The sequence below is a fragment of the Dendrobium catenatum genome, unplaced genomic scaffold (genome assembly GCF_001605985.2).
Source record: "Dendrobium catenatum unplaced genomic scaffold, ASM160598v2 fragScaff_scaffold_156, whole genome shotgun sequence".
Lineage (NCBI taxonomy): Eukaryota > Viridiplantae > Streptophyta > Magnoliopsida > Asparagales > Orchidaceae > Dendrobium > Dendrobium catenatum.
In genome coordinates, this window is record NW_021318618.1 from 1844460 (window position 1) to 1862896 (window position 18437).

General features: G+C 36.0%; 1 protein-coding gene across 2 annotated transcripts in view; it reads left to right on the plus strand.

The window, feature by feature from the left end:
* Window positions 1-2615: 2615 nt before the first annotated feature.
* The window catches only part of LOC110094028 (dynamin-2A-like), a 33230-nt gene continuing 17408 nt past the window's right edge, over window positions 2616-18437 (plus strand). The window contains exons 1-8 of one of the 2 annotated variants that reach the window (XR_003699525.1): window positions 2616-3071; window positions 3232-3282; window positions 3359-3479; window positions 3619-3711; window positions 5654-5715; window positions 5986-6103; window positions 6189-6531; window positions 16558-16705. Coding sequence is in view for 1 of the 2 variants with exons in the window: in XM_020819131.2 (XP_020674790.1) it covers window positions 2931-3071; window positions 3232-3282; window positions 3359-3479; window positions 3619-3711; window positions 5654-5715; window positions 5986-6103; window positions 6189-6531; window positions 16558-16705 (1077 nt within the window). In the remaining variant the exon portion in view is untranslated. The remainder of the gene's footprint in view (window positions 3072-3231; window positions 3283-3358; window positions 3480-3618; window positions 3712-5653; window positions 5716-5985; window positions 6104-6188; window positions 6532-16557; window positions 16706-18437) is intronic. The other variant, XM_020819131.2, reaches the window with a different exon arrangement.

Below are 18437 nucleotides of genomic sequence, written 5' to 3' on the forward strand. Positions count from 1 at the left end.
TCCTTCTAATGCCCTAACTAAGGCCGTTTGCTCAGGATTTGCTCGGTATTGCTAAGGATTTGCTCGGTATTGCTAGGTATTTGCTCGGTATTGCTAGGTACAACTCGGTACAACTCAGTATTTGCTTGGTATTGCTAAGGATTTGCTCGATATTGCTAGGTATTTGCTCGGTATTGCTAGAAAAAACTAGGAACAACTTAGTATTTTCTCAGGATTTGCTCGGTATTGCTAGAAAAAACTAGGTACAACTCGGTATTTGCTAGGTATTTGAAATATATCCAAAAGGTGATGGTATGTTGTTCAAATACCTAGCAAATTTGTCGGAATATTTCCGACGAATTTGATGGTATGCGTGCAAATTCGTTTTTTAAAACTTTCGTAAGAAATTCCGTCGGAAATAAATCCGCCAGAAAGCCAAACAAAAATTCCGTCGGAAATCCGCCGGAAAATTCGTCGGAATATTTCCGTCGGTAAACCGTCGGAAAAGCCGCCGGAATTTGTGACAAATTTATTTTCGCGTGAAATTCTGCCAGAAATGAGCTGTTTTCCTGTAGTGGGGTATCATTTGTAATCAATTACAAATACTAGTATATTTATTCAAATCAGGCCATACCCCTTGGTTTTTTCCTCCTTTTTAGGGGTGTCCATGTAAAATTTATGGTGTTTCTTCTAAACGATGCACCTCTCTCTTATATATGCTTGTGTGTTGGATCTTCATACAAAATTAGGGCGTTAAATTTATCTCTCTTCTGCCATAAATCTTTCAGGACACAACAATATCTAAAGTAAAATTAAGACATCTTGGAAGTTTCAAATGTAATAGATGGAGTTGTCATAATATCCTTATTAGTGAAACCTAAGCATGATTGTTTAAAGAAAAATAGGTCTTAAAGCCAGAGAATTATGTAATTTAACATTGGTGTAGCCTTCGTGGAGTGCGAGTGCATAATTAATTTACTTTGTAAGGCCAAATACCCATCACATTCATAACAATTTTTATTTTACTCTTTTGTTATTATGAGAATATTGTAAATGTTTATATCAATTGTAATTCTTGAAATAATATTAATGATTATTTGTGCAATGATGCACTACTTGATATGATGATGAGTTATAGTTATTAATTTATATTTTATTGTAGCTATAAGTTATTTTGTTATATATGTTGTGATTGTACTTTTCAATATTAACTTCGTAGTTTGCTCAACATATTGGAATGCACTATTTTGTATCAATCCTGACCGAATCATATTCGAAACCTTTAGTCAAACCTTGTTCTAACCTTATCCAACCCTTATTTAACCCTATCAAAATTTGTACGACAATATTCAAATAAACCCCGAAAGCTTCATATAAGGTTTAATTTTTTCTCGTAGGTAGTTTTAACTATGATCGAAACATGTCCAAAGGTCCTGATAGTTTTTAAATAAATACTCTATGATTAAAAGTATTCTGATTTCAAATAACTTTGGGGCATATTTTTCCAACAAATAAATGATTGACATATTTGTCAAATTTATACTATTATGTGACATATAAAGTCAAATTTCTCTATAATTTATAATACATAATCAATTCAATAACTCTAAAACTCATTTGAAAAATCTTTACCTATTTTTTTCGCTTTTCTCTCCTCACATTCTCCTCAAGAAGCTAATTTTGCAAAATATTAGAACAGCGCGTCAGACACTTTAACCAGCAACACCTTCTCATATAGTTTAGTTTAACAATAATAATATTAAATTACATAAATATCCTTAAAATTTTTTTTTTTTTCGTTCCAAATTACTATGATGATTCGTGCAAATGAGTTATTGCTTATTACTTTATTAGATCTACCTGCAATTTTTTTATAATAAAAATTTATAAAAGAAAGCAAAAAAATAGCAGTCAAATATAAATATATAATTGTAAATGCTGCATGCAAGGCTTTTAAAATCGGACCGGACCGGCCGGTTCAACCGGTTGAACCGCGAACCGGCTGGCCAGCCGGTTACGATTCGCCTCAGAACCGTTTTCGCATCGAACCGGTCTCGGACCTTTCGAACCGGCGGTTCGACCGTTGAACCGGAAAACCGGCTCCGATTTCTCAAAACCGTTTTCGCGTGGGCTTCTTGATCGACGGCGGCTGTGCAGCTTCTTGATCGCGTGACTTTATTAATAATGATCGCGTGACTTTATTAATAATTTTTAATTAAGTAAATTTATGAGTCATTAATTATCTATTAAATCAAAATAGTTTTATTGTATAATTATGTGAACAGTTCTGAGCTAAAATAACTTCATCAAAGTAATAGCCGTATGCTCACAATTACCGGCCAGCGCATACAACTCATTTATTAACACTGTCAAAATGTCTTATTATTATATAAAGCAAAAAATTTTAGACTTTCACGGTGTGGGACTAAAAAGATTTTTTTTTTCTTAAGAGCAGAAGACTTAGGCGGGAAGGGTTTAGTTAATTTTTTTTTTTAAGGCTTAGTCACTTCCAGTTCATTGACCGATCCCATTTTAAAAGCCTTGGCTGCATGTAAAACAAAAGTTGCCTGAACGGGCTTAAGCTTCTCGTTAAGAAAGTATCGATAGAACAAAAGAAAATAAAAACGGAAAAGTTAAAAAAAAAAATTAAAGAAAGAAATCTCCGCCTCTTCGAACTCTCACATTTTCGTTCAAACGTATTAATCGACGCAGGCCTTTCCCCTCTCGTCTTCCTTGGACTGGAAGAGCAGCGACCTCTAATTTCCCCTCTTCCTCTTGTCCTGCTTTGTCTCGAATTCAAATAGAATAGCCTTAGATCTGAGGGCTTGTGGGAGGTACGGCAGTCTTGGCGTCTTGTCCAGCGGGTTCGATCGGGCTCTATCGTCTTTTTTGGGGGCTGTAAGATCCAGATCTTTGCAGTAGGTTCTGCCGGCCGGTCGTCGGTGAGCGCTATGGAGGCCATGGATGAGTTGATCCAGCTGTCCGAGTCCATGATGCAGGCCTCTGCTCTCCTCGCGGACGAGGAAATCGACGAAAAGTCTCCTTCCCGCCGTACTTCCACCTTTCTTAATGTCGTCGCGCTTGGAAATGTCGTAAGTTCATCTTTCTGGATCACGGAAGATCGATCCACCTGCAAAAGAGCGTGTTTTTTAATCTTCGTTGGGTTTATTTTAATCCGGATCTGCATGATTGCCGTGTTTCATCTATTTGGGATTAGAGTTTTCATTGATTTTGGTATTATTCTCTAATTAGGGTGCTGGGAAGTCTGCAGTTTTGAATAGCTTGATCGGACATCCGATTCTGGTATGTTGCATCTGGTGTAGTTCTCTAAAATATGTTATTTACCTGGTTTTGTTCACTGGCCTCGTTAATTACGCAGCCAACTGGAGAGAACGGAGCCACTAGGGCGCCCATCAGCATAGACCTTCAGAGAGATAACTCGCTAAACAGTAAATCCATAATTCTGCAGATTGACAGCAAATCCCAGCAGGTTTCTGCAAGTGAGATATCATGCCCCTCTTCAGATATTTCCATTTATTTGCAGTATCAGTGTTTGCAATAACATCTTTAGTCGCATTGCCTGTATTAGCTTATCGTGTATTGCTCATTTGCTTTATATGTTTTTTCTGCGTTGAGTAGGTGCTCTTAGACATTCTCTTCAAGATAGACTCAGCAAGGGCTCTGGAAAAAGTCACGGAGACGAGATCTATCTGAAGCTACGAACTAGCACAGGTTACATTTTCCTTCTGTCGCTCCTTTACAAGTCAAATGTTATATTTATCCAATAAATTATGTTAGCTCTTAGCTAGGCATTGAGGGATCGTTTTGCAAACTTATTAAGAGTTTTATCCTGCTATTCCCGTAAGAATTATAGTTAATAATTGAAGCTAACTTCATTTGTTTTTGCTTTTTATCCGTATAAGTGCTTTATGTGCTTAGTTTAAGGCTTCGTTTGGGACGGCTTTCTTACTGCTTCATGAAGCAGCGTTTTGGTACAAAAATAAAAACTTTTTTACTAAAAACTGCTTTAAGAAGTAGTAAGAAAGCTGTCTCAAACGAAGCCTAAATGTGATGCACCATTAGTTGAGTTTTACGCCAAATCACTAGCCTAGTTGAGTTGTTGATGCATTGTTCTTTAAAGTATCAATAGTTGTTATTTGAGGTTCACAATTTCACTTTTTTATATATTATTACCTGTATTTTGTATGCCCACAACAGTGTGATTAAATGTTTAAGCCAGTCAATAAGATATTTTGGTTTTATAAAATTATTTTCTCTCTCCTCAAAACGAGCTGATTTGCTTATATCCTAAGCCTGATCGGCCCGGCCGATCGCCACATCGTCCTGGCCGATATGACCAATTTTTAATCGTCCAGGACGATTTTCCAGGACGATGCAGGACGATAATTAATTTGACAAAAACCCTTGCTCTCGGAATTTTGCCATCGTCCCAGGACGATCCAAAATCGGCCTGGACGATCCAGTCCAGAAATCATTTCCGAAAACACTCCAGAAATCAGCCGTTTTCAATGCACTGATCGGCCTGGACGATCTCAATATCGTCCCGGCCGATCCTGGGAGGAAAATCCAATTCAGAGAGGAACAGTAAGGAAACGAGATCTCACATTTAGTCACTTAGATGTATGCTCTTTAGGATAATTTCTGTCTGCAAGTGCATTAAAATGATAACATTCCTCGCAGGTCGATGGGAATAGGTATTGACTCCAATCTCACTGCATTGATTTTCTTCTTTAAAACATAGCATCCTACAAATGGGAGCCTTTGGGATCTAAGTTTTTTTTCAAATATAAGTGAATTTCATAACAGTTTATGCTGTAAAGAGAGGAGGATTTATAAGCAAAATAAATAAGTATCCAGCTTAAAGAGGAAATAAGAAAAAGTCCAACGTGCTACATATTTTTCTTATGCATATGAGATTGTTATATTAACCAGTTAAGTCGAGATGGGCATTCTTTTATAGCATCAACACACAACCTAGTTTAGGAGTTGCAACATCAAATGACATGGAAATTAATCATAACTAAATGGATTTAGAAGAAGTATGTTATGATAAAGAATTCAAATTCACTTGAAAATTAGAAATATTTTCCTTTTAGAATTGTCAAAATTCCCTTAACATATGTAAATATTGGTACAAAGTGAGATGGTTGAAATCCAAAATGGATTTCAGTGGATGCATTTTTTCTGGTTTCCTACTTAGGCGATATGGATCAGATAGCTGACCATGGAAAAGGAGAGGCGTTTTATGCTTTTGGGTTAAAAAAATTCTAATGCTTTGGAATGATTTTGGAAGGAGAAGCTCGACGCAATGAAACTTTCTGTTGCAATGAGTTTCAGAATCACATCATTGAAGAATTTAAAGGGTGTTCTTTGCAGAATTTAAAAGAAGTCTTTTAATTACTATTTTAGCTCATTGATATTTTCACTATATTTCCTTTATGGGTGACTTGCAAATGGATAATCTGGGAATATTAAGTTTTTTAAACTGTTCTCCATTTCCTTGCTGATTGCCCCTGCTAGTTTTCTCACGTGAGCCTGTGCTATTTTCTTAACATAATATTTTTTTAGAAAATATATTATTTTTCTTGCATTTTATTACTTTTCTGAATGCTGATTAACTTCTATTAAAAAAAGCAATTTTTTTTTTCTTCAGCTCCTCCATTAAAATTAATTGATCTTCCTGGATTAGATCAGCGAGCAATGGATGAGTCTGTGGTGGGTAGCTATCATCTTCCTTCTTCTATATTTTAATTTATTAGAATGATTATTTATCTTGGATTCTGTGACTCATACATGTAGTTGTCCAGAAACTTTAGGCTGTCTTATAAATTTGCCTCTTTCCAGAATATTTGATGCTATAGAGTGCTTTACGAGCAGTACCTTATTAAGTTTTGATATATTCAGTTATTATACTTGTTGATGGAATTAATCTGATTTTTGTTGTTTTCATTGCGTGTTTTGGTATTTGGTTGTATCTGGTACTAGACGACTGATTATGCCGCACGCAATGATGCAATTTTGCTAGTAGTAGTTCCTGCTGCCCAGGCCCCTGAAATTTCTTCCTTGCGAGCTCTCAGACTGGCTAAGGAATTTGATGCTGAAGGTTTTATATTTTTATTCGAGCCTTTACTCACGTGGAGTAATGACTTCATGTTCCTTGTTTGACCACTTTTACCTGCTTATGACAGCAACCAGAACAGTTGGGGTTATTAGTAAGATTGATCAAGCTGCTGGAGACCAAAAAGCTATTGCCGCTGTTCAGGCCCTTCTACTTAACCAGGGTCCTCCAAGAGCATCTGATATTCCATGGGTTGCTCTAATTGGCCAGTCTGTTTCTATCGCTTCAGCACAAGCTGGATCAGTTGGCTTGGAGAACTCTCTTGAAACAGCGTGGCGAGCTGAGGCTGAAAGTCTAAGATCTATACTGAATGGAGCTCCACAAAGCAAACTTGGTAGAGTAGCTTTGGTTGACACCCTTGCCAAACAGATACGTGGCCGGATGAAGCTGAGGCTTCCCAATCTGCTATCTGGGTATATTTTACTTCCTGTCTTGACAGCTCCTTTTTTCATTCTCTTAGTTTTTTATATGGAATTGCTGTATTAATTTTTATTTGATGAGAATTTTTCTTGAGATCTTTTTTGTTATTTCTGTATCTAATTGATATGTTCTCTAATAATTATTTAGGAATAACATGAACCCCAAGGGATGATGACCATTGAAATTCCAAGTTCCAACTGTCTGGCCATTTGTCTTCTAGTTCTCCTTAATATGAATCCTTTGAACTTTATATACCAAAATCATCATTGTGATTCCTAGATAATCAAAGCATAAAAAAACAGTCCATTTGAAATCGATAATGATTGGTACTGGAGATAAGACGATTGCATTATACCTTGACATCTGTTCTTATCAAGACATATAGCATGTGTGATGCAAGCAAAACTAGAGTAAAGAGACAAATTGGAGAACACCAAGACAAGACTTAAACCAAACTTGATTCATATGTAGCTTGCAAACATCCAAACAAACTTAGGAGAAACAAAAGCTAAATCGAACAAAACAAAATAAAAATATAAAAACACTATCCTTAATAAAACCGTCTAGCGGTCTCCTCACATGCAACGAAAGTAGGAAATTTAAGAAAATTGTGCTTAGGCTTGTACACCAAGGGTCCACCACTGCAAAAGAGTCCAACGTCCTTTCCAAACTCCTCCGGCAAATGTCTTCAAATTTCAGCCAACATACACTTCCAAAGCTCAAGAAGAAGGATACAAGTGGAGTGAAACTTGCGTAGAGAAGAAGTGATTAGAAGCCAAGACGAAATAGAGAGGAGGAAAGGGGGGATGGAATAAGCTCTCAAGCTTTTCCAAGAATAAACCCTTAGGTTTTTGTAGAGACTTTGCTCACAATTTTCAACAACCTTTTCCATGCCAAAACATCTTATTTTTATAGGCAAAAGAAGGTAGACAAATAGCCATAGCACCTCCAACCAAATCCAACAAGAATTGAGGAAATGAAAGGCCAAAATCACCAAGAAGAATGCCAAAAGACAGCAAAAATTGCAGCAGAAATTCTACATAGAAAAACAGAGAAAACTCACGGAATTCCCCCCCCCCCCCCCAAACCCCCCCCCCCCCCCAAATAGCCACTGGAAACCAGCCAGCAAGGGACCCGAAAAGCCAGCACAGGAGGCAAAGCATCAGGTCATGGGAAACCAGCCAGCAAGGTGCCCGAAAAAGCCAGCACAGGAGACAAAGGGGCAGATCATAGGAAACCAACCAGCAAGGGGAAACCGAGAAGACAAAGAAAGATGAAAATGCACAAGTCCACTCCATTGAGCTCCTCCATAATGAGCTTGAAACAAAAGCATACCTTTTTGATTTAATGAGCTAGGAAGTGCATTTAATCTCCAATCATTGAGCTAAACTTCAGCTCAACTCCCCCCCCCCTTGATTAGGAACCTTCATAAATAATTTCTATTAATTAAGAACTTTTATAAACAACTCCCTCTTGACTATGAACCTTCCTAAACAGCTCACCTTAATTAACAAAAACTTTTACTATATATTTTTATGTTGCATTCTTCTCTTTGGTAGAGGTTGAAGGACTTTTGCTACTATTTTGAATGTTTGTATTAGTAATCTGATAAGCAATTAAATTGGCTGCTTTAATCTAATTCTTCAATATTGTGATACTCCTTGGAAGTAAAAATAGCAAATAAAAGAGAAGAATAGCATAGGAACAAAGATATGGCTGATTTTCTTATTTCTTCTTCAATAATAAAGCAAGATACAATTGATTTACTATTTGAGAGATAGATCAGCTCTCCCACAAACCCTAGATGCTGTTAGGAACTCACAATAAATACTAGGAAAATAAACTCAGCAATATCCTCCCTAAACCACTGAAAAAATCCCCCTTAAATATTGTTGACCCATGCAACTACAAAAAATTCATGAATTTGATAAGGATGATTCAGCTCAAATGTGAAGGGCATTGTGATCTTTGTTTGCTATGCAGTAATTGAGAAAGTGACAAATGAAGAGCATCAAATTCTTGATAATGGAACGGATTTGTGCAGAAAATATTTCTCTTCTATCTGTGGTGGAGGACGGCAGCATGGCAAAGAACTCTCTCGCAACATATTTATGTAGATAAAATGACGAAGGAATTTAACCTTGAAATGTGAGTTGGTGTTGCCAACAACTATGAAAAAAAAAAAAATCATCGCAGATATTTTGGAATCTCTTAAGAAGGAGAGGCTTCATATGGAGACATTTGAGGCATTTCAAGATAGTTTTCGGATTGAGATAATGTCCAAAAAGGTTCTTACTTGTGCTGGATGACATTTGGTAGAATGATAAAAATAGGATAAAAGTAAACGGGAGAAGGTACTCGTCCCTTTGGCTTATGGAAGTTTGGGAAGGAAAATTTTGGTAACAACCCGAAGGGACTCAGTTGCACAAATATTTGCAAAGGTAATTAAAAGGGAGGAGAAAATAATTAAATTAGCGGGCCTAGAAGAGGATGAGTATTTGCTACTTCTCAACTCTCATGCATTTGCTGGTGTAAAGAACAACTCTCCGATGAAAAAAAAAAAAAAATTATTTAATTAAGATCCATTATTGGAAAAATAGTTCAAAAAATATTTTAGGATCTCCATTGGAAACTAAAGGCATTGGTGGTGTTATGGAGACTATTGGACGGAGGTATTTTGATGTCTTAGTCAAGAAACCTTTTTCTGACAAGATTCGATTTCAACACAACATGTTATAAAATGCATGATTTACCGCACAAGGTGGTATGGTTTGTTTTGCACAAGAATGCTTTGGAGTCTTTGGTAGTGAAGAGTTTATTTTTTTTTATTCTTGAAACGATTCGACACTTGTCCGTTGATGTTAGCAATTTAAGGTGCTCAAAGGATTGGGAAATTTATAAAAAAATTTGGTACAGGCACTTGCTCAAATTTTCGAAGTCTCAGAAAGTATTCGTTTGCTATAAACCTTTGTTCCCTACCTTAAAATGATGCCCGAGACAATTGGATATATGTCGCATCTTTGATACTTGAAGATTCTTCAAACTTTACAGTCAAAATCTCTAAGCAATCTATATCATTTGCAACTCATAATCCATGAATATGGGCAGTTTATTCATCCAAATTTCTTATCGAGAGACATGAATAACTCTACAAAAAAAATGTATGCATTACATGCAATTGCTATGGGATGATCTCTCTGGAATGCATGGAATTGGAAAGCTAAATTCTCTTCAAAAACTATATGGATTTTATGTTAAAAGTGAGAATGGCTAGAGCATATGAATGAGCTTCACCATTTAAGAATCAGATTTTCTTTAAAATGTGAAGGATGCCGAGGAGGCTTGCAATGCCAAATTATGTGCCGAGAGACGAAGCTTATTAATTCAGGGAAAATTTTGATTTCGTCAAGAATGTGCTCGACGAACTTCAACTACCAAAATGTCAAGGGAACTTAAGTAAAAAGAAATACATGGGTGCAAGCTCTAAGATATGGATGAACAATTTGATGGGTTGTCCACACATTAAAATCTCTTCCTTCGGCTGATGAAATAAACAAGACTTGCAGCACTAAGATATCAGACAACGGTTCTTGGTAGATATTGAGAAGTAGAAATTACTAATAATTCCCATTTTTATGCTCAGCATGCTAACCTATTAATCATGGCAATGCATTAGCCTAACTTTCAATTTTTTTTTTTTAAAAAAAAAATTTAATAAAAGAATGAAATTTAAGGTCAAATGAAAAATCCAATCATACTAAATGCACACCTCGGCTTCGTCAAAATCCTGCGCAAAATCTCTGATTAAATCCCTTAAATCCCGCTGCTGGCTCTGGTTCCACGTCTTCTCGCAAAGCCTCGATCGAACAAATGGCTCGTCGTTAAATGGAAGCAGAACAAGGCATGTGGTTTGCTTGCTCGACTTCAAAAATCTTTCACGCTACAGTTCCTCAAGTCCACATCCGACCTCCCTCCCTCTCTGCGTGCTTCTTCAACTCCAGGCGAACGTCTGGACCTCACAGTTCTTACCAGAAACTCCAAAAAAAAAAAAAAAGAAAGCCTCCGAAACTTCCGTCGCTTCTAATACCTGTGTCCTGTGTCGAGTCTCACTGCCATCCAAATTTCACTTACTCACCGAGAACAGATCCTTCTTTCACTCTCAGCCTCTCCACCTCCTCCCGTTTTAAAGCCAGAGCTTGGTTCTCTGCTTGCATCTAATAATAAGACAAGCCTCACCTCCTCACGTGAATACTTCTCCTTTGTCCTTATTTTACTTTTTTTTTTACTTTTACTTTTTTTTACTTTATCATTATTCATGCTGGCAAAATGTGAGTGGTAAGTTATATCATGCTAGTGATAAAGTAAACAGTATGAGTACTATTGGTTACTATGCTGAGTTATTTGATATGACCTTTTTTTTTTTTTTTGAGTTTTTTTTTTAATTGTAACTTCTGCATTCACTCGTTTGATTAAGTAAGCCATTGTTGTTACAGTTAACTAATACTAATTAGTATGGCTAACTATATTTTATTGTTATGTATATAAGTATTTTTCTGTTAAAATTTATGTATAGATATAAATATTTTCTGTTAGCATTTATGTATATATCACTTTCTGTTAAAATTTGTGCATACAATGTCTTCCATTATTGCTATAGTTGCTTAAGCTAATATCTCTAATCATTAGTATTGTGGTTATTTAAGTTTTTTTTTTTAAAGAAAACTATTGCTGTAATTATTAAGTTATTTTCTTTGAAGTTATTCTTTTCTTAAATATTTGTTGCTGTAGTTGTTGAGTTATTTTCCTTCAACTATTTAATTAGTTATGTTAATGGTTTTAGCTATGTAATTAGTAAGTTAATGTCATGCGCCATTTATGTTGTCTCTGTTATTAGAATCGTTCATATGTAGGTTTATCTGTATGTCTTTATTTTGATATAGATATGTATATATTTTGTAAAAAAAAAAAAAGAAAATATAGAAGCAACAACTTTTTTTTTATGCGTTCATTAGTTTTATGAGTAATAAATTAATTTAGTTAACTAATTTATATTATAGTTAATTAAAATAATTTTTACTAGCTGTTAATGTTATAGTTAGTAAATTAATTTATTCAACTATTTTATATTATAGTTGATTAAAATAATTTTACTAACTGTTAATATTATAATTAGTAAATTAATTTATTTAACTATCTTATATTTTAGTTGATTAAAATAATGTCATTAACTGTTAGTATAATAATTAATTAAATTACTTTCACTAACTATAAATGTTATAGTTAGTTAAATTAATTGCATTAATTGTTCATACTATAGCTAACTAAATTACTTTCATTAACTATTAGTATTGTAATTAGTTAAGTTATTTCCTTTTATTTGTTTCGTCGCCGTCATCCCCACCGCCGGTCCATGCAAAGGTATAATTTTTTTTTTCCCCCCCCCCCAAGCGTATCAATACTCCCTCCCAAAAAATGCACCTTGCACCTTGTCCTCAAGGTGGAACAAAGGTATTGTCCATTTAAAAGTCCTCCTGGATCATCAAGCATTCTGGAATTTAAAAGTGCTCCTGTTAATTTCTACTAGAGTTTTACCATAGGACTTCTTAGCATACTATGCTTGCATAAATCTTTGATATTCTTATCGGCCGTTCTCTATTTCAATTTTTTTCTTTTTTTTTCTTCCACGAGCTTAAGTATCATCCAGGATTATATTGATATTTTTCTTTGGGCTCTTGCTTATTGATACATTGATTTCAACAACTAAAAATGCTGAATCATTGCCAACACTAGCATCCTTGTCTGAAGTATGAGATTCAAACTGTTTAAGTTCAAAAAAAAAAAGATGAGAACCATTTTGAATGGCAAGTTCATCAAATCTCTCCCAGGTACACTCATCATAAGGAAGGCCACACCATTTAACCAAAGCTTTTCCTCCACCATTTTCAGGTTCACTCAAAGAATAAATAAATTAAGGTTGGAACCATTATTCTTTGCATATATATTTATGATAGACACTCCATACTTCAATTTATAATTCTCGAGTTTTCTCTTTGGTATAACTTTTAACTGGTCTTTTGAAACCCATTTGTTATGAATGTTTGATTTACCTACCCATTTTACAAAAAATTCGTAAGGAGCACAAGTGTACTTAGGCCTCAATTCCAGCTCTGATTCCTTTGGTACTACAGTATCTTGAAAACTATGATAAGATTCAGGTCCCATGGTACAAGCAAGAGCATCTTGTGACACACAATTGTCTATCATTTAAGAATACCTAGGTGTGTGAACCTCATTGTGGTTTTTTGCACGAAGAAATTCCACATGTATCCTCTCTTCCAAACACTTCTTAACAGTCAATTCTCCAAAATTTCTATCAGCACTAAGTTCAAACCCTTTGCCAGCCATGCAAGATCTAGTGAGGGCTGACAATTTAATGACAACTTGTCCTCTACCTTGCTCATGAATTCCCTAGCTCCATATGTTTTCCCATTAACAACTTTACCAAACTCAATGGAATTCACAGCAATTTTCAGAGCAATCAAATTTGCATCACATTGGAACGCCTTATCCATGGCATTCTCTAACTTCCCATCTACAACTTTACTTCCTTTAAAACAATCTACTTGATCATGGTTTTGCCAATCGGTTGAATCACAACATGGAAATCAGTCATTGCAATATCTGCTTTCATTTCTGCTTGAGAAGTGTCCATGCCAATTGCTTGACTGATACATGACTCCATTTGAACTTGACACACTAGAATGCGGGAAACATGAGGTATGTTATGAAAAAAATTCTCATGATAAGTCATTGTCATCTCAGAATTTTCACTTCGTCCACTTAACTCATGAGACATGAAGTGTGCTCGACACTCCAGTAGGCAAAATCTAAATTTCATCCCTTAATCTTCTGGCTTAATCAATTCGATGTCATATTTGTCCTTTGAGAACTCTGTATTAGTTGTATCTTGTGTCTGAGCCTCAATATTTCCATCTTCAGAAATACCCATTCTAGTAGAATTCAAAGGTATTTTCACTGGTTTTCTTTTATTCTCAGATGTTGGCTTGGTTTCAGTGTCTTTCAAATAATCATTTTTGGATTATGATAATACAAGTTCTTGGGATGTGGAAGTGTTGGCAAGATCACATTGCACAAAACTTAGTTTTTGATCATCACCATCAACTTGGCTTTGCAAGTTTATGTCTTTGCCCTTTTTATTCACATCTATGCTGATCAATTTATCCTCAGAAGGAGCTTGCGTATCACTTATTGAACTCTCACTCTTATTATCCTCAATCATTGGCATCTTCAACTTTCTTACTCTAAAATCGCCACCGCCCCATTAGTTTCTCCCTCCCCTAATGTAGCGGTGGTCGTGATCCCTCCATGTTTCCCCCGTGTATCGAGGGTGGGAATCCCACATTTCTTCCACCCGCCTCACATGACTCGATCCCAATGGCTTGGCTTGTCTCTCTCCTTCTCCAGTCGTCCACTCCCCTTGCCCAAAAGACCACCCATATTGGTCGGTCACCCCACCACCTCCATCACGAAACTCCCTTCTTGCAGTTCGCCATCCGGAAATACTATTCCGCCTCTTATCGGAACCCTAGGAAATGGCTCTTGATGAAAGGAGAGCTCTTTTCCTTCAAATTCGACCAAGGGAACTGTTAGACCGGTCCAGCCGGCCCAGCCCCTTGGGCCGGCTTTGTTCGTCTATGCCAGGAGGGCCGGCGGACACAAGAAGAAGGGAGAGGGGTGGGGTCCACTTGGAGTTTGAATTGTTTCTTGGAGCCAAAAGGAGGGGAAGCAAGGGTAATTAGGTCCTTTTGTTTTAGATTTGAATTGTATGCATTAAGTAGGGGAGAAAAGGGGGGATTAGGGTTAGGAGATATTTTTGTGAAAGTTTTTCTTGTTCTTCTTTGGTGGCTAGGTCTCTAGATTGAATTCTAGAGATTGGGAGAGTGCGATCCTCCTCTCGAATAGAGGATCCTTGTATCTTTGCTATTTTCCTTTCATCTTCTAGTAAAATACAAGTTCTTACTTCGTGTTTCTATCGTTTTTCTCGCGTTTTCCCACTGTTTTGGCTGATTTCCTGCTGTGGACAGCAGTTTGCTGTGAGATCTTTGGCTAAAGTGATTAGGAAATACTTGGAATCAAGTATTTCCTATCAGGAACCCTGATCAAACCTTGATTAGGGTTAACAATTGGAATCGTTAATGGTGATTTGGATCGCATCTTCATGAGCTTTCTCATCATCTCCTCTAGAATATCCTTTCTCTTTAGTTTAGCCCTAGGAATCGCCAGTGAAGCTTTCGACTGCATCTCGATCATCTTTTTCGTCATATCCTCCAATTTCTTAAAGCGGTTTGCAATGGATGAGAGCATTCCTTCCATAATTAAGAACCTCCTTCCATGAATGAAAGCCTCTTCTCCACGTCGGATTTGATTTGCTCTATCTTACTTTCCAACGCCTCCACCTTCTTTGCTGTCATAGGTCCCACAAAAGTGCTTTGATATCATTTTGATACGCTTTGGAAGTAAAAACAACAAATAAAATAGAAGAATAGCGTAGGAACACAAACATTGGGCTGATTTTCTTATTTCTCCTTCAATAATAAAGCAATATACAATTGATCTACTTTTCGAGAGGTAGATCAGCTCTCCCACAAAACTTAGACGCCGCTCACAATAAATACTAGGAAAATAAACTCATCAATATCCTCCCTAAATCATAGACAAACTCTTTAAATTGTCTTAGAACATCATAATACAATTAGAACCTTCCTAATCAACATAAGCATAATTTAGGAAAACTTTTTAGATAAATAGAACCTTTCTAATCAACATAAACATAATTTAGGAATCATTCCTAAATAATTAAATATGATTTATGAAACATTCTTAAATAATTAAACACGTTTTAGGAAATCTTCCTAAACAATTAAACACTTCTTAAATAGCATAAACATAATTAGAAAACTTTTCTAAATAACTCCCCCCTTGATTAGGAACCTTCCTAAATAATTTCTCTTATTTAGTTTCTAAACAACTCCATCTTGATCATGAACATTCCTAAAGAACTCCCCCTTCCTGATTGTGCACCCCCCACACCCACAAGTGTATCACATTGTCTCGCTCCATACAATACTAAAGATGCACTGCTATTATCTTATGTGGTGAACAGTTCCTTTTTAAGAAATAAAAGTCAGTCTTCTTTCAGTTGTGGGGGGGTATGTACTCCGATTTTGCAGGCCTACATTGTATTATTTGTTCATATTCCTTTTGAAATTAGAAGAAATCACAGAAGCTTTGACTCATTTTGAAGAATGAGAACTCCTAAATGGATGTCATAAAGAAACCAAAAAAAAAAGTATTTTTTGTACATTTAAGCTTGGCAGGCCTACATTGTCATAAAGAAACAAAAAAATATATATCTAGGAACGAGATGATATAGTATAATAATGAGCAATGCATGCAGATTTGTTTGTTTACCTGCATAAAGAAGATAAAGGCTTCTTTGGTAACTTCATGTTGCGCTATGGCGTTCATGTACTAAATAAAATCATTGCTACTCATAGAGATGCATGTATTTCTCCAAAAGTACACTCTTATTTTGAAACTGCAGAAGAGGTGCATGCCTAGAGTTGGGGATTTGTTTCACCCGCATATATTGGCAGTCCAAGAGTGAACAATTTATATAGATTTGGTTGCTCACTTACATAAAGGAGATAATGGGTTGATTGGTATTGTTGTGTTCTGCCATGGTGTGTTTGTACAAATAAAATCAGTGCTGCTCTCATTTAGGGATGGAGGAAATTCTCCTCCAGATAGTTTGTACTTAGACCTTTCATTTATTCTTTCACCTAAATATGCTTTTTCAGTAAGCAGCGATACACAGAACCTTTAAAACTATTCTTGAATATTAATATGTTTCTAATATTTAATTGTAATCTACTTCTTTTACGTAATTCATCTTGTTTTGAACAAGTCTAAATTACTTTTCTCCATTAACTTTGCAGGCTTCAGGGTAAGTCACAAATTGTGCATAATGAGTTGTTTAGACTTGGTGAGCAAATGGTAAATAGCACTGAAGGAACCAGGGCCATTGCTTTGGAGCTTTGTCGAGAGTTTGAGGACAAGTTCCTCGAGCATATTACCTCTGGTGAGGTTAGTATATCCAATCAATGCATTATATTCCTTTTTATGATACATTTTATATAATTGTTAGTTTTGATGCAAAATTTGATATACAAAAAAACATGAAGTGATGTTGTGTATAGCTCGATGTTAATACTTTGTAGGAATTCCCACAAATTTAGAGGTGTTGCTATCATTTACATCTTTCTTTCACAAAGCATTGTTGTTGATCTATGAATATATATGTTGTTGGCATATGTACAAACATTATTATATTTGTTTGCAACTGTCCTATCATAACATATGTGTAATGTTGACGGTGAGATTGCTCAGTTCATTTTTTTATTAGTTTTGTATATGGGAATATTTTTTGTTGTGCCATTTTAGTTTTTTTTTTTATTATTATTTTGTTTAAATTATTTTGAACTTTAGGTTTTAGGGGTTTTTATATGATTATTTCTGTGTCTTTTTCTTTTGGTAAATAACAACATAGGGCTTGTTATGATTTAATCAAGGGTTATTAGATTATTTTCTCTTTGCAGCCCTCTCAATATTATCTCTCAAAAGTTTCCATCCTCCAATCCTTTGATCTCTCTCTTTTCCTCTCTTCAGAGCATCTCTCTCACTGAATGCCTATTTTTACGCTCTATCTTTCTTTTGATCTCTTCCTTGTGCACTGCTCTATTGCTCTCTTGCCACAAAGATCTTCTTCCTTGCATAGATTTTCCCACTACCTTCTCTCCTCTATGGTATATTTTCTCTCTTCTAAACCTTTCTAACCCTCTATTCTCTTTTCTACGTATCTGTTTTCTCCACAAGGCTTCTCTTTCAATTGTCCACTCCTTGTGCTCTGATTGAAAGTGATACTCTTTTTATTTGTAGCTCTTTGGTATGAAAGCTAAAGCTTCAGTCTCATGAATAAAGGTACGGAACTTCCTACAACTTATCATAAATTTGTTTATTATATGATTCATGATTGGATGGACAGCGGACTTTTGGGAATTATTGGAATATTTTTTGGGAGTAGGGTTAAGCTTCACTAGAGATTAGTTGAAGGAATTAGGTTTTCCCCTTGACTTTGACGGCAAATGCAACCACCAAAAAGAAATATAGAAAACTTATATAGTAAAAATCACATGCTGCTATCATACTTCCTCATAAAACTTGATTGTTGCTTGCGAAATATTGCATTTAAAGCCTGCCAAATTAAAATTTATTGCTACAATTGCTAGTGCTAAATCATGTCTAAAAGGTGGGAAAGGCTTTGCTGATTTAGGCATACGACATACCCGCAAACAATGGACCATTATAGGGGCCTTTAATAGATTAATTTCCATACTCCCTTTAGTGGAAATCATATAAATTTTTTTTAGAGAGGCTGCAGTAAAAGCGAATCAAATGGCATGATACCACGACGTCTCCATGATCACTAGAGATAACCGCTCATTCAATTCGTATAAAAGAAACTGAGAAGTTATGCTCACTTGAATTGGACTATCGGTTTTTCTTCTCTGGTGATCCGTCTGAATCCAACAAAACAAATCTCGCTCCAGCTCTTGCAATCTGGTTCAAATCCCACTCCGACGTCCTTGCTTCCTATCCGTTTTCGACCCAGATACCTACAACCAACCTCCCTACGAGCCCACTGCCAAAGCCAGGCGCTTGATTGGAGCAACTCCTGACACAGACTCCTGCAAGCCTCACATGCAACTGGCCTAAACTCCCACAACGCCTCACCAACGACCAACCGAAAGTCCTGCAA